The sequence below is a fragment of the Perca fluviatilis genome, chromosome 10, assembly GCF_010015445.1.
Source record: "Perca fluviatilis chromosome 10, GENO_Pfluv_1.0, whole genome shotgun sequence".
Taxonomy (NCBI): domain Eukaryota; kingdom Metazoa; phylum Chordata; class Actinopteri; order Perciformes; family Percidae; genus Perca; species Perca fluviatilis.
This window is the reverse complement of record NC_053121.1, coordinates 19,261,780-19,282,847: the sequence shown is the minus strand read 5'-3', so window position 1 is coordinate 19,282,847 and position 21,068 is coordinate 19,261,780. Positions and strand designations below refer to the sequence as shown.

Here is a 21,068-nt window from a genome sequence, read left to right as displayed (position 1 = left end):
CTTTAATGTGCATGGTTAAACACAACATCTAATCTTAATATGGGGAACTTCAGAAACCATTTTCAGACTTCTATTACAGTAAAATATTTAGTCTTCTGCTTTTAAGGCCTTTGTCATACTGGTCTCAACATAAATGAGGAACAGAGATGACCAGTTGGCCACAGTTTCTGCTTCTTTTCTGATCTGAAGCTGATCACTAAGAGAAGACACGTCAGGCTGCTCAGTGTAGTGGGTGTGAACGTTTGCTGTTGAAGAGAAGTTGATCTGGAAGCTGCTGACTGAGTCAACAGAGGCTGAACACTGAGGAGACATGGAAGCTGTGATCGGACTGTTGCTGATGATACTCGGAGTCTCTCATGGTGAGATGTGTTTTTTTTTTATGTAGTCCAAAATTACAGTTTCACATCATCTTAAGAGATGTCTTATAATTAAAAATATTTTCTTTTAGCTTGAGCTTCAATTGACTGCATTAGACCTATGATGTTGAAATGAACCAAAAGCTTCCTCTGGTGTAATTTCTTATTTACATATGACAATAAATGTAAGCTCCAAGGTGCCAGATTTATTGTATTCTCACTCAATGACTGTATGTAAAAAGGAGGACTGCAGACTCAAGCATAAATCTAATGCTAAATTATAATCATTCACAGATACATCATGTGTCACCAGAAATACAATATATTTAATGAATCAAGAGGAGGGAAGTTTGTGCGTGCGTTGTTTAGTGAAATGTTTAGCTGTCACACATTTCTTTGTGGCTATTTTGCACAAGAACATTTACCTGTCTGCATAAAGAGAAGCATAGAGTTACAGTTCTCTCATACAATTTTCAGTTTTTCAAAAGTTAACAGAATTAAATAATAATATATTATTTATCTTGTTTTTCAAACATTATATTAATAAAACAAATAAGACATAATTTTTTTGGTGGCACCATTACTTAAAATGTTAATATTCTACATGTCTTCTTCATCCAAAACACACCGAAAAATATACATATAATATATATACACAACATACATATATATATATATACATATATATATATATATATATATATATATATATATATATATATATATATATAAAATATATATAAATATATATATAAAAAATATAGAAACCTGAAGCTTCACTGTATTTTAAAACTGAAGTTCTTTTGGTTTAAACAAAGTTTGTACACTCAGAAACACGAGTTTGTAATGACTGGGTGAGGTTAACTTGACTTTAATTTAAACACAGAATATTACTGAATATTAATACATATATACATTTATTAATATATTTTACTAACCTGTGCCTGGAAATCTGTTATAACTGGCTTCATATGAGTATTTGCATATGACTTAAAAAATTGGGATATTTTGATTTTTAAACTTTATTCATTTAAGATTTCAGGTGTGGATAACTTCCTGTGATGTTGTTAAATCTTAGTCACTTGACAATTTTAAATAAAACACTGTATGACATAGTACCATGTCGTTGCAGTTATATCATGCTTATTCATACTGAACTATGACTTTTTTAGAATTACTAAAATACTACTTAGAGTTTAACTATTCTCTATATCTTGCCCATCATTTTAATAATTTTCCCCAAACACACATTTTATTTAAAAATAAAATTGTGTCTGTGTAAAAAACCCAAACCACAGCATGAGTGCATAATGTGGTCCGAGAGTTACACAACTGTACCAAACCCACTGTAGTTGGCTTTAGATCAGTATTTGGTTATGCATAAAACGTTGTCATGGTAATTCATATTATAGAAATTAAATGATCATAATTGTCATGTTTACATTTTTTCCCCGAAACTTTCCAGGTGTCGAAACCTACTGTGATGGCCGACAGAATGGAGCTCAGTGTTATGGAGCTTTGGGAGGAACTGTGGTCCTCCAGCTGATGGACAATGCCTCAGAAATATCTAGATACACATGGTCAATCAAAACAACAACCAAAACAGATACAAGAACAACAACAACAATACTCATAGTGATAAAGAATGTGATTGTGTCTAATACGATAGCAAACAGATCCTTCTTTACTCCCAGTAATGGAACATTTAGGATCAACAACCTGAGCTGGACTGATGGAGGTGAATATGAACTTGTAATCTTTGATTCAGACGGAAAGATATCAGAGCAGCGGACTCTACAGTTGACCATTCAAGGTAAATCACTCTTTCGCGAATTTAGTGGCATAAATAGACACAGGTCATATTCAATTGTTGAACTACATATATATTTTATGTTCTACACATATCTCTGTATGTATGTCTGGGCTGCTCTGTATTAAAAACTGTATAAAATGACCAAGATTCTGTTAATATGAAAAGTAATCTGAGTGTGTTTCCTTCAGCTCCTGTGTCCTCTGTCCTGCTGGTCTCTGAGTGTCTGTCCCAGGGAGAGATGAGGGTGTCCTGCTCCTCTGAGGGAGGGGACAGTCCTCAGTACAGCTGGACTCTGGATGGACGCACACTGACAGACGCTGAGCTCCTCTCTGGAAATACTGAGACTAACAACATCACTCTGAAACAAAAGGTCTCAGGACGACTGGTCTGCTCAGTCAGGAATCAAGTCAGTAGGATATCTACCTGTGGTGAGAGAGAACAAAAGATATCTTCATAATTATTATACTGATGATTAACTGTACATCTGTCATTGATCTGTTTCGTTTCCACAGGATTCACATTTATTAACTGCACTTTACCCAATGGGATGCGCATGTCAAAGTGGGTGTTTGCAGCCAATAACAACCTGTGTATTGAACCAACAACAGCTCCTAACACGAGGACAGAAACTGTGGGTAAGAGACATCAAAGTGTCCATAAAAGCCTCCACGCGAAGTTTGAAACCAGCATCAGCTTTAAATACGGTCCTAATCTAGTCCTCACTAACAAGTTTCAAATAATTTCACTGGAGTTACCGTTATTATTTTTCACGTGATCAATACCGAATTCAATCTAATTGGATGGGAATATACTGTAGGCTACGTTGCATGTAACGCACCACTACAAGACGACTCGACAGATTCGGCTGCATTCATTTGCGGCAAATAATTGCAGCATGATGGTGGTAACGTTAGCACTAGTAGTATGGACGGCGACATGATTGAAAATGAAGAAAACAGAGATCCCAGAGATTAGGCAGACAAGCAGCAAGACATTCCCAATCATCCCTGGCCTTATCTGAGAGAGATGTTTGAGATAGGAGGCATCAAGTATGACTCCTGGCCAATGTGCTGTGTAACTCTAAAAGTATGGGGAACTTCTTAATTAATCTATGTTTAGTAATTCATATTGTATCCTTTATTTTCTATTTGAGCACACACACATACATGTAGATTCCTTTAAATGTTAAGGGGACGATTAAAAAAAGAGAAACTGGATCTGTGAATTCTCACAGAATCACAATTGAATTCATATCTTGCTACTCAGTCAGAATCTTATTAAGCTGGAGTCACAGTCTCTGTCACAATAATCATATATGTGATGTTTGGCAGACATTTAAAATGTAGACAATGGCATATAAAGAGCCTGGTTTTTATGTCCACTGAAGTTTCTCAGCTTGCACTCTAGTAACATGTGTGGTCCAGGTAGCTTTGCATAAAAAGTGGTTGTCATTCGCAAGGCTACTTTTACTTTTATACTTTAAGTACATTTCAAAGCCTGTACTTTCTTACTTTTACTTAAGTAAAGAAGTTAAATCAGTACTTCTACTTTTACCAGAGTATTTTTTAACACAAGTATCTGTACTTCTACTTAAGTACGGGAAGTGAGTACTTTTGCCATCTCTGCTTACGACAAGCCGTGGGACGTCCTGCGGAGTAAATGGAAGGCGCTCAAACAGCGATACACGGCTCAAAAAAGAGAGTTGTCTCGCAGCGGTACCGGAGGGGAAATATAAGGCAAGTTCCACCTTTTTGATGAGCTGGATCATATCCTCAGCCAAAGGTCCATCGGAGCTTAGGCTATAGCTTGGCTTCTAATATTAACAACTACTTTTGTCTAGCAAAACTTTGTTCGCAAAAGTTCGCTTGAATCTTGTGCGATTCAGTTCAAAAATGAATGGAAACACCATAAAATGTCTCAAATCAATTCGATATACCAATTTAATCGCAAAACAGCATGTGACGTCATTACGCACAGGTTTTTATTCGCTTTAGAGCCGTTGGATGGAAACACACTTTCACCAGCTTTATTCGCATGAGTTTTTTTACCGAACTTCAGATAATTCGATTGACAAGTGGATGGAAACTTAGCTAGTGTCAATTAACCCCTGCACTACAAACACATCATCCAATCAAAATGTGACCCCCACCCCCAGAGATGCCTCATGTTATAGTAAGTAAAACTAACTATGCTGCAGTGGATTTATTAACTGCACTTTACCCAATGGGATGCGCATGTCAAAGTGGGTGTTTGCAGCCAATAACAACCTGTGTATTGAACCAACAACAGCTCCTAACACGAGGACAGAAACTGTGGGTAAGAGACATCAAAGTGTCCATAAAAGCCTCCACTCACATCACACATGCCAATCAAGCTGTTGCTTCCTCCAGCAGAGAGATGACCCCTTTTACTTTAGTAAAAATTAACTCCCCTGTCAAAGCCCTAATTTTTGTGTCTCTTTATCCAATCAGATCACTCCCTGCTCATATGTGGTGTGCGAGCAGCTGTGGTGGTTCTTGCATTAATTGGGATCACCGTCTATTTTGCTTGGAAGAAGAGGAAATACAAGATGGTCCGTCGAAAGATGGAACATCAAGAGAACTCTGTTGTGATGGTTGAAATGAGAAGTTGAACTTTAACTCTGTGAATCCACCACCTTTAACGCTTCTGTCATGTCGCGCTCCACTCTATTCCTATGGGTGACGTCAAGCGACTTCAACGTGCACGCAAAGCATTCCGGGAAGGCGGTGCTACATTTGAGAAAATGTAGCCCGTCAAAAAGCTGGCCGATGCCCAGCTTTATGCAAATGAATCCGTTGAACGCGACGCGACTATCCAGTAGAAGTAGAGCACAAAGGAGACGGGGAGAACATCACTTCTCCCTGACACAACATTCCACGCTGGACCTGCCCATAGCTGTAAATTGAGGAACCCCCATCAACGTACAAATGAGGGGAGGCGTCGCGACACCACGCGACAGTCGTGTTGCAAAAGTGGATCTGTACCGTCAAAAGCGGCTAGTGTTGAAGTTAAAAAAGTTAAAACCATGCTTATGTTTTGAAAAGAATGTACTTTCTAGATTTAATCAGATAACTACACTAATTAGCATTTGTCTGCCTCACCCCAAACTCAAGCTTCTAAAGAATCATCAGGTCTTGTCTGACATTTAGCATATTGGAAAAGACTCATTGTCCTCACAGAAAAGGTAATTTGTTCCTGCTTTTTGGGGAGCCACTCCCTGCTGGGCCAGACTTGATTAGAAAAAGGAAATGCATATCTCTGTAAACTTATCGGCACTACCATGATAAACAACCTTTGTCTGGGAACTGGAGTAAACCTGAAATCAGAGGTGTGTCTTTAACCTGGGACAGTTTCCATTCAAGGAAACACCCACAATTCGACAGGAATACAATTCTGATCCTGAGAATGATTCAGGACTGCGGACTGTGACCCCACAAGCATGTCTTGCAGTCCACTGCTGGCAGTGTTTTCATGTTTTATGTTTGATTGTTTTTGTCATGTTGTTTTCATCATGCTGTTTTATTAAACCTTTTGCTTAACTTTCAATTGGACCCAAGCCTCTCCTTCCTCCTCAGAAATCAAACGAACACGTCTTTTAGTTTTTCTTAACACTAGCGACAAATCTGGCGACTTTCTGTAAAAAAAAAGAAAGAGTCGACAGTATTGTCCAGCGAGCACGCGATGTATTTCTCTCCTGTGGCTGACGAAACAGTCACCTCTCTCTTCTGTTGTGTGACTGAGGAGAAAGTCAGTTTTCTTTGTCAAAGTCTCTGCAACTAGTGTACTTGAATTTTATTCATCTGCAACATTATGTTTTGAATAAATGTTCTCAAAACTACATACTAGGTTTCTTTCTCTTTAAAAAAAAAAATACATTTAGCAGTTTGGTTTTCCTTAGGGTCTATGTAACCTGGTCGGAAATGGTTCTATTATAATTTATATATCGCAATATATATCGTTATCGCAAGAGGCTGCAATGTATATCGCAATATGGATTTTAGGCCATATCGCCCATCCCTACATTCACGTAACGTCCTGTGGGAATCAGAGGTGGGAAAGTCGGGCTGGATTTTGATAACCGAGTTTCCCAGTTGGTGACGCGTTGTTGACAACTGACATTTGATGAAGGCGACTTTGGTTCACTGAACATATGACAATAAACTGTTTATTGTGGACAAATGCCTCTGCCAAGAAACATACACAGACATAATATGTTTCAAATTATTCCTAAATAGGCCCATGTATAAAAAAAAAAACCACATTATCCGTGTCTTTTCCCGTTCGTTGTCCTGCAGATAACACAAACAAACATCTGGCGATGTGCTGTTTGGATGCTCGTATAAGAAAACAGCAGAAAATCTTCTGTTATTGTGGCCTCCATATTTTCACCACCTGATGCTCTAGGCTACGGCCAACCATTGGTGGCAGTCATGCAAAAAGTTGTTATGCCAAACGCCAATATAACAGAAGAAGAAGAACACGCATCCCGACCATTATATATATGTCAATGTGTGAACGCTGCCAGTCGGAAAAACAACGTAACCAGGGGGGCGGTGCCTGTTATTCCGAGGTGGCATGAACGCAGGGTCTCTCGTCATGTGCAGCAGCACTGAGCAGGCAGGTAGAAAGGGGAGAAGGAAAAGGGTGCGGGGCCGGTGTAGGTAGGAGAGACAGCGGCACGCGACGGGAGAAAGACACCGCTGAGCTGGCCTGGTCCTGGGCAAGCCAGCCCAGTCACATTAGCTACAAAAGACAGCGACATGCACTCGCTTGTGGGCGCTCCTGGGCGTGCCTAGCCTACTCCTGGTTGCTTGGCAACAGTAAACAGAAATTCTTCGGTGCTACCTTCAAGCACGTCTTAAAAGTTAGTTCAGAGGTATTGTTAAGTCACAAGAACAATGTTTTTGGATTTAAAATTATTTATTTCTCGATAAAAGTAACAAAATATATGAGATAAAATGCCAAACTTATCAGATATATACAGAAATATGATGTCCTGAAGTGTTTTCCGCCATCTTGAATTATTTTCTTCGACTCGAGCCACTGACCAACGTCACGCTGTCCTCACGCTCCGATTGGCTGTCGCTTTGTCGCATCGCTCAGCATTTGCATAAAATAGACTTCTTGTCTATTTTGGCCCCGCCTTGCTCGTGGCAGCGGCGAGCTTGTCGCTTGTCGCTGGCAAATGGCCACTCCCATTGAAAATGAATGGCAGCCTGTCGCTTTGTCTCTGTCTCTTGTAGCTAATGTGACTGAGGGAGGGGGAGAATGCAACGCAACCAAGCCACGGCCGAGAGACGGTCCTGCCGCGACGTAAAGTTACCAGTGTTGCCACAGTTACTTTGAAAAAGTAACTTAGTTTACAGATTACTTGATTTTAAAAGTAGTTTAGTTACTTTACAGATTACTTGATTTTAAAAGTAGTTTAGTTACTTTACAGATTACTTGATTTTAAAAGTAACAAAGTTAGATTACAACTTACTTTATTAGTTAGCCTACATGCAGCAGCTGCCGACAACACCCCCACAGCCTCAACATAAAGATGACAACCGGTTTACTGTGAGGCAGCTCGGCGTTGCCAGTAGTAGGATCTGGTTTATTATGGCACGAAAGAGAGGGAGTCAACCGTGTTTAAGGGCAGCATTTCCGCTACAACATAGGCCTACTGCCCGACCAACTTCTTCAACTCTCCCCCACTTACTGGTTTTGCACCGAAGTCCAGCTTTTGTTGTTTGGGTGGTGGGGGACCTCCTGCTCTCTGCTTCGCACCACCTGCTGAGACTTGTTCTGTAAGTTTGACTGCAGTGCTGCAACTCCAAATGGTTCTTCAAATTTGACGTATAGTCGCCACCAGCAAAGAGTGTACAACGAACCTTAATACTGCCGTCTTTAGCTGGCACAAACTCAAAATAGTGACTGTATTTCCAGCTAGAAGCGCGCATCTCTCTCCTCCCTCCATTGTTGTTTACGTTTGTGTCGCTGCGTGGTACACGTGAACTGTCCACATGCTGAAAACGTGACTTGTCGCATACGTGACTTCACTCCCCGAGACGCAAGAAGAAAGCAAAAATATATATTTTTACTAAGGAAAATGACAAATAGTAGGCTAACGCACAGTGACTTGGATAAATAACTTTAATCTGATTACTGGTTTGGAAATAGTAACACGTTAGATTACTCGTTACTGAAAAAAGTGCTCAGATTAGAGTAGGCCTAACGCGTTAACGCATTACGTGGCATCACTGAAAGTTACATTTTGAAATGCGTGAATCTTATTTGAAAACGTTTACAAACACATTTCACTGATTCTTGAAACTTTGACAAAAACATGTCCCACCAAGAAAAGTGCTCATTCTGTTGGAAATGAATGAATAAAAAGAATCAAGGTTATAATCAGGGGGTCCTTTGCACATATGTTCTATATAAGGTTCTTTTATAGGTTTATTTTTATTTCTTTTAATTTAATGATGACTTGCTGGCCCATTACCTACAAAATCAGTTGTCCTCGGATAGGAGATAATCATTTCAACTTGATTAAAAAACTAAAAGTAATAATTGAATTGAAAAATATCTTTACCACATGAAATAGTATATTCTTATAAGTTTTAAAAACTACAAACAGTGAGTTTTTAACAATATTTACTATTATTTTGTGGTTGCTCAAAATGTGTCCCACATATTCGTCACCACCGTCAGATATTTATAAAAAGCAATAAAATCAGGAAACTACAAGGTCAACTACATTCATGAGGACCCCATTTTCAAACCTTCAGCTCTACTGCATGCTTCAAGATCACTCAAGCTCCCTTAAGTTTGCCATTTTCTCTTAAACTTGTTCATATTTTTGGACACTGTTACTGTCGCAACCATAACATGTCGACACCGGCTCTTTTGTATACAATTTTTTAGATTAGATTATGACATAAATGTATACTCTTTAAGAAGAGGTCTGAAGTAGCTAGCAATAGAGGGGAAACAAGATCGCTAATGTGAACAACTCATGCATATCATGTGAAAGAGTAGGTTTTTGTCACCACTGTCAGACGTCACCACCGTCAGGTTTTCATGAATATCCTCACGGCTGTGGTTCAACCTCGAGGTTGCGGCCGAACCACGGCCATCAGCCCGTATTTATTGTGATCAACAATTATATTCTAGCCTCCGTAAGGGACCATTTGGAGGTTTTTGTCACCACCGTCAGACATATACGTCACAGAAAACCTGACGGTGGTGACAAAAACCTACTCTTTCACATGATATGCATGCTCAGGATTGTTATTTTTTTTAACCCAATAGTTAAATTAAGTTGTTAAGCAAGAACCCATCTTGTGTGGTATACATTTTGGAATTGTATGTTGTTATGAGGCCACTGTCACCAGATTAGTGTCACCACCGTCAGTTCTAAAGTCACCACCGTCTGAGGGAGTTTTATTTGTTTTAAATGAATATGCTTACAATATGTTTCTTCAGTGCTGTTGAGTTATTAAAGTAATAGTCCCTTTTAATACAAATATATGTTTGTTAAATAAAAACTATTCTATTTAGGCTTAAAGTAAATGTTGTATGATGTTAGATCTTTTAAAGGAGTACACGTGAAACAGTATAAAAGGAACAAAAGTAATTATTCAACATTTAACAGCATATATCTGTACTAAGCATGCCAGATAATGATTTAAAAACTCTAAATACATATTAGACCAAATAAATAAAAAATAATTAGCTTTTTATTGTGTCTGACGGTGTTGACAAAAACAAAGTAATAACTGTAAAAACGCCTATTTTATGAAAAAAATACAAAATGGGGAGGTGACACCGGTACATTGCTGAACATCCAAGACCTTGGTCTATAATGATATACCTTCAGATGTTGTAATTTAACCAACTTTTTATTTTCAAAATTAAAACCTGTTTTTGGCAAAGTTTCAAGAATCAGTGATTGATATGAATATGAATGATATTCAAATAACAAAGTTCGGAGTCAAAGCCCTACCATACTGTAACTGTCACACTGCAGGGTGTGTACCTTTTCATCTTATTTTTTTTGCAGTTATGAAACTTGCTGCGACAGCCTCAAACTAACATAACTGGTGCACGCTTATATAGTGGATCTAGTTCCTTTTTGTCATACTCTGCATCAGTGTCTACAGTTGAGGTGGTGAGCCGTGTAGTAAAATTTTATATATGACACCCAGGTTGACAAATACAAAATAATTCCATTTATATATTGTAGAATTTGTAAGTACATATAATAACCATTGTGGTCTCGTCTCCCCAGAAAATATTTTGCTCTTCTGGATCCCAGTCTGTTGTGCATTAGGTGCTCTACTGATAGTGGTGGTGTGCTGCTGTGTCTGCTGGAGAGTGAGATTAAATACAATGTATTTAATGAATAAAGAGGAGGGAAGTTTGTGTGTGCGTTGTTTAGTGAAATGTTTAGCTGTCACACATTTCTTTGTGGCTATGTTGCACAAGAACATTTTCCTGTCTGCATAAAGAGAAGCATAGAATTACAGTTCACCCATACAATTTTCAGTTTTTCAAAAGTTAACAGAATGAAATAATAATATATTTTTTAACTTGTTTTTCAAACATTATATTGATAAAACAAATAAGACATTATTTTTTTGGTTGCACCATTACTTAAAATGTTAATATTCTACATGTCTTCTTCATCCAAAACACACCATAAAACATATATGTATATATGTGTGTGTGTATATATATATGTATGTATATGTATGTATGTATATATATATATGTATATGTATGTATATGTATATATATGTATATATATGTATTTGTATGTGTATATATATATGTATATGTATGTATATGTATGTGTATATATATGTATATGTATGTATATACAGTTGAAACCAGATATTTACATACACTTCAGAAAAAAACACGAAAACTTTTATTTCTTTACTGTCATACATTAAATCAGAGTAAACTTTTTTGTTTTATATCAATAAATATTAACACATTTTTTGCATTTGTTAAATGTCAGAATTACATATATTACAATACATATATACATATATGTATATATTTTACAAACCTGTGACTGGAAACGTGTTAAAATTGGCTTCGTATGAGTATTTGCATATGCCTTAAAAAATGCCACGGCCATTCATTTTGTAGAAATGGAACGATCAAATTGGGATATTTTGATTTTTAAACTTTATTCATTTTAGATTTCAGGTGTGGAAACCTACTGTGATGGTGAACACTGATGTTCAATCTTAAAGTCACTGACAATTTAAAATAAAACACTGTATGACATAGTACCATGTTGTTGCAGTTATATCATGCTTATTCATACTGAAACTATGATTTTTTAGAATTACTGCTGTAGTGTATTTGGTAGCGATGCTGTAATGTTGTGTGGAAAGGAATCCGCTGACACTGTTTCGTGATTATAAAGGTTTATTCACATCCAAGAAATCAGCATCAATTTACAAGCCCTGCAGAGCTCGGAGAGGACCGTTTTCCCCGATTTTCCAGTGGTCCTCTGAAGTTCTTTGTTCCAAACTGCATATCTATACTTGATAAATTGGGGTGGGATCAATAATTGACCAATGGCTACAAGCCAACTGGCCTTCTTTTCAACAATGACATCTGTACCTTGGGGGCCCCATTGATAACACTTTACAGATGTTTCCAGAGAGGTGTCCTCTGAAAGTAGGCTAAAGTTCATCTGAGTTCTCTTGTCGAATCTTAGATACCAGTCATATACAGCTTAGTTATAAAATGATCAGATAAAATAGGATGACAATACACCTCACTAAAATACTACTTAGAGTTGAACTATTCTCTATATCTTGCCCATCATTTTAATAATTTTCCCCAAACACATCTAAGTTGCTATAATTTAAAAAATAAAATTCTGTCATGGTAATTCATATTATAGAAATTAAATGATCAAAATTGTCATGTTTACATTTTTTCCCTGAAACTTTCCAGGTGTCGAAACCTACTGTGATGGCCGACAGGATGGAGCTCAATGTTATGGAGCTTTGGGAGGAACTGTGGTCCTCCAGCTGATGGACAGCACCTCAGAAATATTTAGATATGATTGGTCAATAAAAACAACAATCAAAGCAAATACAACAACAATAACAACAAGCAAAACAAATAAAGCAACAATACTCAGAGTGATAAAGAATGTGATTGTGTCTAATAAGATAGCAAACAGATCCTTCTTAACTCCCAGTAATGGAACATTTAGGATCAACAACCTGAGCTGGACTGATGGAGGTGAATATGAACTTGTAATCTTTGATTCAGATGGAAAGATATCAGAGCAGCGGACTCTACAGTTGACCATTCAAGGTAAATCACTCTTTTGTGAATTTAGTGGTATAAATAGACACACATGTCATATTCTATTGTTGAACTACATATGTATTTCATATTCTACATATATCTCTGTATGTATGTCTGGCCCAGGGCTGGACTGGCCATCTGGCATACCGGGCATTTTCCCGGTGGGCCGACGGACTTTTGGGCCGAATCGCCGATATAAATAGGCCTTTTTTAAATTTTTGGCCGGGCCGGCCCATAAAGAACTCACAGCGGCCCATTGGTTAATTTTTTTTATTGGCACTGGCCTGACCCAATGAAATCCAGGAACCCCCTTCCCCACTCCGGGCCGCAAATTTACGAATCCCACTATGGCCACGCCTCCCGGCCCTGAGACGTGACCCAGATAGCAGACACATTTGGGCCAAATTTGGGCCACTTTTGGCACTTACGGCTCAGTTCCGGCAATGGCAAATGTCGTGTGGGCCAGATGTGGCCCACTTGTAACCAGCCGCACCCAACTTGGGTTACGGCAACTGTCGTGTGGGCCAGATGTGGCCCAAATGAAATGAGCCAGGCCTGACTTGACTTACGGCGAGTGTCATGTGGGCCAGACGTGGCCTAACTATAAGGAGCCAAGCCCGACCTGGGTTACGGTGAGTGTCGTGTGGGCCAGAAATGGCCCAAATGTAAGGAGCCGGGCCCGGCCTGGGTTACGGTGAGTGTCGTGTGGGCCATACGTGGCCCAAATGTAAGGAGCCAAGCCCGACCTGGGTTATGGCAACTGTCATGTGGGCCAGATGTGGCCCAAATGTAAGGAGCCGGCACCAACCTGGGTTAGGCGACTGTCATGTGGGCCAGACGTGGCCCAAATGTAAGGAGCCGGGCCCGGCCTGAGTTACGGTGAGTGTCGTGTGGGCCATAAGTGGACCAAATGTAAGGAGCCAAGCCCGACCTGGGTTATGGCAACTGTCATGTGGGCCAGATGTGGCCCAAATGTAAGGAGCCGGCACCAACCTGGGTTAGGCGACTGTCATGTGGGCCAGACGTGGCCCAAATGTAAGGAGCCGGGCCCGGCCTGAGTTACGGTGAGTGTCGTGTGGGCCATACGTGGCCCAAATGTAAGGAGCCAAGCCCGACCTGGGTTATGGCAACTGTCATGTGGGCCAGATGTGGCCCAAATGTAAGGGGCCGGCACCAACCTGGGTTAGGCGACTGTCATGTGGGCCAGACGTGGCCCAAATGTAAGGAGCCGGGCCCGGCCTGAGTTACGGTGAGTGTCGTGTGGGCCATACGTGGACCAAATGTAAGGAGCCGGGCCCGGCCTGAGTTACGGTGAGTGTTGTGTGGGCCATACGTGGACCAAATGTAAGGAGCCAAGCCCGACCTGGGTTATGGCAACTGTCATGTGGGCCAGACGTGGCCCAAATGTAAGGAGCCGGGCCCGGCCTGAGTTACGGTGAGTGTCATGTGGGCCAGACGTGGCCCAAATGTAAGGAGCCGGCCCCAACCTGGGTTAGGCGACTGTCATGTGGGCCAGATGTGGCCCAAATGTAAGGGGCCGGCCCCAACCTGGGTTAGGCGACTGTCATGTGGGCCAGACGTGGCCCAAATGTAAGGAGCCGGGCCCGGCCTGAGTTACGGTGAGTGTCATGTGGGCCAGACGTGGCCCAAATGTAAGGAGCCGGGCCCGGCCTGAGTTACGGTGAGTGTCGTGTGGGCCATACGTGGACCAAATGTAAGGAGCCAAGCCCGACCTGGGTTATGGCAACTGTCATGTGGGCCAGATGTGGCCCAAATGTAAGGAGCCGGGCCCGGCCTGGGTTACGGTGAGTGTCGAGTGGGCCAGACGTGGCCCAAATGTAAGGAGCCTGTCAAGACCTGTGTGGCAAATGTTGTTTGGGCCACATGTGCTCCCAATGGAAAGATCCAGGTTTACAACAAGGGCTGTGTGAGCCAGACCAAATTTTATGGATGACAAGTATGCTGGCCTGTCTTGTAGAGCAGATAGCCTTAATATAATACACTGGGCAAGAGTTATCAGTCCTTCCAGAAAAATGCTTTTTTTGTTTTTTTGTGATTGTTGCGGGCAAAAATCCTTGATTATGTGGCACGTTTTCTTAAAAAATGCAATGGAATATGCAGGATATTTATGCTATTTTATGCGATGAAATTGCGGGAACTTGCAAAAAACTGCGGTTTGATGAAAAAGAGAAAAAAAGTGATTCCCCCAACACCCTGCTTTTCAATGATGTTCACGTCCCGACAAAGTCTGCATAAATATGCGGAGTTTGGCTGATTATGCATTGAAGTATGCAATCTCATAATCACGTTTTTCTGGAGGGACTGATTTATGTCAAAGTACATAGTGATGTTGTGAGGCAAATAAATCTAGGCTATTTATTTGATTATTGATTATTTTTTATTTACACTGCCCCATGATGCTGCACTGCATTGCATTATGTTATCCCTGATAGGTCATGTCATAGCAATATTTGGTGACATCAACTCAATTAGCCACAGTGGTGTGCACAAAAGCATCTCAGACACACAAAATGCATAAAATGTTGAAGATTGACTACAACAGCAGAATATTCCTATGCCACAGGATAGACACATTTTGAAATTATTCACTTCTACTGTAATGGTTGTATTTAGTTTCTCCTTAAATAAATGTAGAAAGCTATGAGTTTATAATATTTTATAAAATAATTAATAAGAAATGTAGTTAAAAAAAATCTTTAATCAATTCCAAATATTTTTAAGACTTAAAAAGGAAACATTTTTCTTTTAGATACTGTACCTAGTGAAGGTCGAATTAAAAGCCTTTTTCCTGGTCAATTATTGGATCAATCATTATTAGTATATTTATATTTTTATTTACTTAATTGTTGATTTTAGTTAGAATGTTTCCCCTGCCTTCAAATGAATGATAACTAATGTATCAAGGAAATTTTTTCTTTTCTTTCTCATTTTGATTTATTTGCAACCTTTAATCATACTTTGTAGTCAGATTTAATTTTTATAATTGTAGCATGTTCTTTGTTATACCTACCTTTTTGAGCCATGAATTGGAAAATATTTGTTTTAAATCAACTATATAAAATTCCAAGTACACAGAAAAATAGTGATTCTTTATAAGTTCTTCAGGACTCTATTTGGTTCTTTAAAGAACCATCACCAATTAAAGAACCTCTATATTTAGGGAATGGTTCTTCAAGCATTGTAAGGAGCCGGGCCCGGCCTGAGTTACGGTGAGTGTCATGTGGGCCAGACGTGGCCCAAATGTAAGGAGCCGGCCCCAACCTGGGTTAGGCGACTGTCATGTGGGCCAGATGTGGCCCAAATGTAAGGGGCCGGCCCCAACCTGGGTTAGGCGACTGTCATGTGGGCCAGACGTGGCCCAAATGTAAGGAGCCGGGCCCGGCCTGAGTTACGGTGATGGTTGTATTTAGTTTCTCCTTAAATAAATGTAGAAAGCTATGAGTTTATAATATTTTATAAAATAATTAATAAGAAATGTAGTTAAAAAAAATCTTTAATCAATTCCAAATATTTTTAAGACTTAAAAAGGAAACATTTTTCTTTTAGATACTGTACCTAGTGAAGGTCGAATTAAAAGCCTTTTTCCTGGTCAATTATTGGATCAATCATTATTAGTATATTTATATTTTTATTTACTTAATTGTTGATTTTAGTTAGAATGTTTCCCCTGCCTTCAAATGAATGATAACTAATGTATCAAGGAAATTTTTTCTTTTCTTTCTCATTTTGATTTATTTGCAACCTTTAATCATACTTTGTAGTCAGATTTAATTTTTATAATTGTAGCATGTTCTTTGTTATACCTACCTTTTTGAGCCATGAATTGGAAAATATTTGTTTTAAATCAACTATATAAAATTCCAAGTACACAGAAAAATAGTGATTCTTTATAAGTTCTTCAGGACTCTATTTGGTTCTTTAAAGAACCATCACCAATTAAAGAACCTCTATATTTAGGGAATGGTTCTTCAAGCATTTTATATGGTCTTTTGAGTACTAAAGGTTCATGGTAGCCAAAAAGTGTGACGTTAGGGCACAAACAATTATTTTCATTATTGATTAATCTGCAGATTTTCTCGATTGTTTGGTCTGCATAAAACATTAGAAAGCAAAGTGAAAAATGCTCAGCACAGTTTCCCAAAAGTGTTTGGCATGGTTAGTTTACTGCAGTAGTAGAAGTAGGACTCAGAGGTTATAATTAATAGGACTAGAAATACTTGGTAAATTACCTGCATTAAAAATGTTACTTAAGTAAAAGTACAAAAAATATGGATTAATGTAAATGTCACTTAAATTTTGCAGCTGAAAAAGGTAGGTGTAATAATTTAGAGATGTTCTGATACCAATACTAGTATCGGTATTGGCTCTGATACTACCTAAAACGTACTGTACAGTAACTGAGTAAATGTTTTGAGTTAGCCTGTAGGTCAAGTTTGTTTGTTCTTTTTCCCCTGATCAGACGCACGCACACACACAGAGACACGCACGAACACACACACACACACTCATGATGACATGGTAAGGGAAGAGTAAAAAAACGTGACATGAAAGATGTATAAAAAACGTTTGTTTCGTATCATTACAGATCATATCATATGTGTATAGCTTTAGCTTAAACAGACTAACGATTTTTAACCTGTTGATTTAGGTTTGTTTTATTCAAGAAACGTTAATAAATTTAAATCCAACACGATATGCGTTGCAAATATATACCAGCAAAGAACTATGGCGGGCGGAGACAGAAACACATTGAGGAGTGCGCTCTATCTGGCACCCCGCCCGCTGGAACTTCGCACAGGTGAAAAACGAGCGCGCCTCATCAAGCGTAACCCAGACGGCCACACATCGTCTCTCTGTCGGTGAGTTGGCATCGGACCAGCAGCTAATTTTCTCCTCTAAACGATAATTCAGTTCCTGGTGCAGGGAGGCGAGGTAAGCATTCATTTTACTGGTAGTTTGTTTGTAGTCTGAAAATCTGCTTGTTTAAACTGTGTTTCTAGAATAAACTCTATAACGTTACATTAGCTAACGTAACCCAGCTAGCTAGCTAGCTAGCTTTTGAAGGGTACTGACATTTAACTTGGCTAGCTAATTAACATTATTTCAGAAGAGTTGTTCATGGAGACATTTGGCTGTATATCGTTTTCATCTTCTATGTCTGTTTGCACATTCAAATTTACGTTATCTAATAATAGTTATTGGTTTTCTTTTTTATTAAAGTAAGACATATCTGAGTCATCGTATGCTACATTGGCTGGCTAGCTAGGTAGCTAGGTTAATGCTATGGGTTAATGCTAAGACAAATGTTAGCACGCTAAAACGTAGCTTACGTGGATTTAGCTCGGTTTAAGGAGAGGTTTATGAATAAAACGTTACTAACGATAGCTCCACCGACCGTTAGTAACGTATGGACATCAAAATTATTTTTGAATATTTCAATTTAGAAGTGTAAAAAATGGGCGGCAAAAGCTTTTTTCACCGGCAACTGTCACCGTCCTCAGCCTAAAATAGGCCTTTACGTTAAGTCTTTTAGATGAACGCCGCCATCTTGAATTGCTGAACAGTGAACATGCAAAAAAAGGAGGGAAATTTGTATTCAGCTATCATGTAGCCTATTTTGAATGCTTACATTTACCTACATATTGCATGTGTTTTTAATTGTTTGTGTAACGTTACTAAAAGTTACATAATAAGTAATTTATGTAGTTCCTTTTTAAATATAAAATGCAAAATGTAATGCTGACAAAGACAGGCGGACACATTGCCGGTTCCCGCCCGGGGCTGTGGTGTACACTCTGATTTATACACAACTGAGGATCCCAGAGCTGCTGGCTACGTGTGCATCCCTCTTTCCAAAATAGCTAAATAGTCCATCTCCAACGGAAGCATGACGTGCAAAGTGATGTGTCTTTGTGTTTGTTTATCTTCTCCGTGTGCTGAAATACTTTTTGTCTTCTCTTCCTTCAGACGACCTGGAGGAGAACCACACGCCGTCGCTGCGGTACCGTTTCTACGGCTTCTTTGCGGCCTTAACAGCCTCCATTACGGTCATCGCCCGGGGGTACTCAGCTAACTTCTAGGTTTGGGAGGTCGAGGAGGCCGCAGAGGCGCACTAGCCTGGGGATGAGGGGTTTGTGATCTCTGTAAGTATTAAAATCTCGACTCGTGTCCTGTTGTCATCACAGCTTGTGAGTCTGTTGTTTTTGTTATTGTTTTCTCTGAAAGAGTCTGTCTGTTTTCTGTGTCAGGGAACACAAGACAATTGTAATTTGGGGTGGTCCAAATCTTCTTGGAGACTGACTAGTTTCGCTGGCTGGAGAGGTGGCTGCAGCTGTGGGCGGCCAGCAAGCCACCAAACCAGCTGGTTTTCTTCACGCGTGGGCAGAGATGGGCCTTAAAGGAACACGCCAACTTATTGGGAATTTAGCTTATTCACCGTAACCCCCAGAGTTAGACAAGTCAATACATACCCTTCTCATCTCCGTGTGTGCTGTAACGCTGTCTGACGGCTCCAGCATTAGCTTAGCTTAGCCCAGCACAGAACATGCAGGTGAATGGTTCCAGTAATCCTACTGCTCCGAATTGTGACAAAGTGACAAAATAACACCAACATGTTCCTATTTACATGATGCGATTTGTAGAGTCACAGCATGTACAAAAAACAACGTAACATGAGACACAGCCATCTTCTAACCGTAAACAAACTGGGAACTATATTCTCAGACAGGCTTTCTAGCATATCACTCCGCCAAGTACTATATTCTTCCGCCTGAGAATATAGTTACCAGTTTGTTTACAGTTAGAAGACGGCTGTGTCTCATGTTACATTGTTTTTTGTACACGCTGTGACTCTACAAATCACATGTAAATTGGAACATGTTGGTGTTATTTTGTCACTTATTTGGAGCAGTAGGATTGCTGGAACCATTCACCTGCATATTCTGTTATGGGCTGATATGCTGGAGCCGTCAGAAAGCTTTACAGCACGCATGGAGATGAGAAGGGTATGTATCGACTTGTCTAACTCTGGGGGTTACGGTGAATAAGCTAAATTCCCAATAAGTCGGCATGTTCCTTTTTTAAAGGGTCCCCCAATTTCACCGACCTGAGGACCGCTGTGTCGGCACATGGGAGTTCTCCTCAGTCACTCATCTGTTCATGCTGGCTTTCATTAAAACTCTGCTGGCTTAACTAACAGTAGCAATCTTTTCTCTTCTACTGTTTTAAGGCCAAGAACAACCTGCCTGCCGAGCAGCGGAAGATGGTGGCCACCTTGTGTGCCACAACACGGCCACAGCTGACTGCTTCTAAGCCCTCAGCCTGAACGTGGCCCAGTCAAAGAGGATAAGGGAGCATTTCCACCAGGCCCTCACCCCCACTGGCCATCACCAGCGTCAACAGAGCGCGTCCTCCTCCAGTTTCGAGGACCGAAACCCCCGTCCCCTACTAGGAGTCAGGGACCTCAGGACTGGAGGAGCAGAGGGAGTTTATGGCGGGCTGCAAAATGTAAGTAAAATTCTAAGATATGTACTTTAAAGATTCAGTCCATTTTATGTCTGTTACACCAGACCTCACTCTGTGTTTTGTGTTTCCTCAACAGACACCAGAGAAGGCCCTCAGGACGAGCCAGTACGGCAGGCTGATGGTGCAGACTGCGTTCGAGGCTCAACTCCACCTGTCGAAAAAGATTTCGGAGAGGGCGAGAAGGGCACCGTATTGGGTGCAGCCCAGCATCCCTAGACACACAGACTCTCTTGCGCACACACACACACACACACACACACACACACACACACACACACACACACACACACACACACACACACACACACACGTAAATAGTTGTTTTATTGTGTTTCATAGATTGGTTCAGATTAATTTAGTATGTTCTTTTTTATTACTTTAAGATTCCTTTTTTATTAGATTTTCTTTTTTAGTAGATGTTAAGATTCATTTACTTTTAGTGTGTTTTCAAATGTTGTTCAATATTGGTATGTGTTTAATACAAGTTCCTTTTTACTTAATGTCAACTATAATACTGAGCACGCTTAGCCTAAACATGAAGCTAGGAACACCAAATTGGTCAGGTATTCTCAACACAGGCCCACCTTTGAGTTTGAAAAGGTTCAAGGCAATTTGTAGCTTGAAACAAGCTCCAAAGTAACAGAGTTAAAAAGACAAACAGCCAGAGAACTTGAGACAGAAACCAGCCAGGACCAGTCTTAACTGTTAAATGTATAAGGAGCACATATGCAAATAAAAAGCATTACAAAATTCAGTCCAAGCTGCCTAAACACTTCATTTTCAAGCTAACTTTTACCATACACCTGTCTGATTTTCCTTACTGCAGTAACTGAGGCATTTGAGGTATTTAGGGAACATTTGTAAATTGTAGCCACAGAACTTGTGGTTACATTCTAAACTGTTTGGGTCTGCGAATGCACATCAGTCAACCGCCACACCCTGATAGCTGCTGGTTCACTGTGTTTATATAGACCAGTGTTTGGGAGCAAGAAACTGCATGTAAC

General features: G+C 39.8%; 1 protein-coding gene and 2 long non-coding RNA genes across 5 annotated transcripts; all 3 read left to right on the top strand.

Moving 5' to 3' along the window:
* The first annotated feature begins 173 nt into the window (after positions 1–173).
* On the top strand, positions 174–5,717 carry LOC120566716 (hepatocyte cell adhesion molecule-like). 3 transcript variants are annotated; one of them, XM_039813322.1, is made up of 5 exons: positions 174–359; positions 1,822–2,169; positions 2,358–2,597; positions 2,682–2,804; positions 4,641–5,717. In XM_039813322.1, exons 1-5 carry the CDS (start codon positions 311–313, stop codon positions 4,799–4,801), a joined length of 921 nt encoding a protein of 306 aa, XP_039669256.1. In that variant the 5' UTR covers positions 174–310; the 3' UTR covers positions 4,802–5,717. The 3 variants fall into 3 exon arrangements, with proteins under 3 accessions (XP_039669256.1, XP_039669257.1, XP_039669258.1); XM_039813323.1 differs by lacking the exon at positions 4,641–5,717 and having other exon boundaries at positions 2,358–2,575; positions 2,682–2,912; XM_039813324.1 differs by lacking the exon at positions 2,682–2,804 and having other exon boundaries at positions 175–359.
* Positions 5,718–17,371: 11,654 nt separating this feature from the next.
* LOC120566720 lies at positions 17,372–19,935 on the top strand. The gene is made up of 3 exons (XR_005640450.1): positions 17,372–17,472; positions 18,508–18,683; positions 19,769–19,935. It is a non-coding gene; the product is annotated as an uncharacterized LOC120566720 (long non-coding RNA).
* A 40-nt stretch (positions 19,936–19,975) lies between these two features.
* On the top strand, positions 19,976–20,818 carry LOC120566722. Its single transcript, XR_005640452.1, has 2 exons — positions 19,976–20,046; positions 20,141–20,818. It is a non-coding gene; the product is annotated as an uncharacterized LOC120566722 (long non-coding RNA).
* The last annotated feature ends 250 nt before the right edge of the window (positions 20,819–21,068 follow it).

What these genes read in the sequence shown, in the direction of transcription:
- LOC120566716 (XM_039813322.1), top strand. Translation starts at nt 311, where the DNA reads ATGGAAGCTGTGATCGGACTGTTGCTGATGATACTCGGAGTCTCTCAT. An exon ending in TCTACAGTTGACCATTCAAG is followed by an intron (nt 2,170 to 2,357) that starts GTAAATCACTCT and finishes TGTTTCCTTCAG; the next exon opens with CTCCTGTGTCCTCTGTCCTG. An exon ending in CAGTAGGATATCTACCTGTG is followed by an intron (nt 2,598 to 2,681) that starts GTGAGAGAGAAC and finishes TCGTTTCCACAG; the next exon opens with GATTCACATTTATTAACTGC.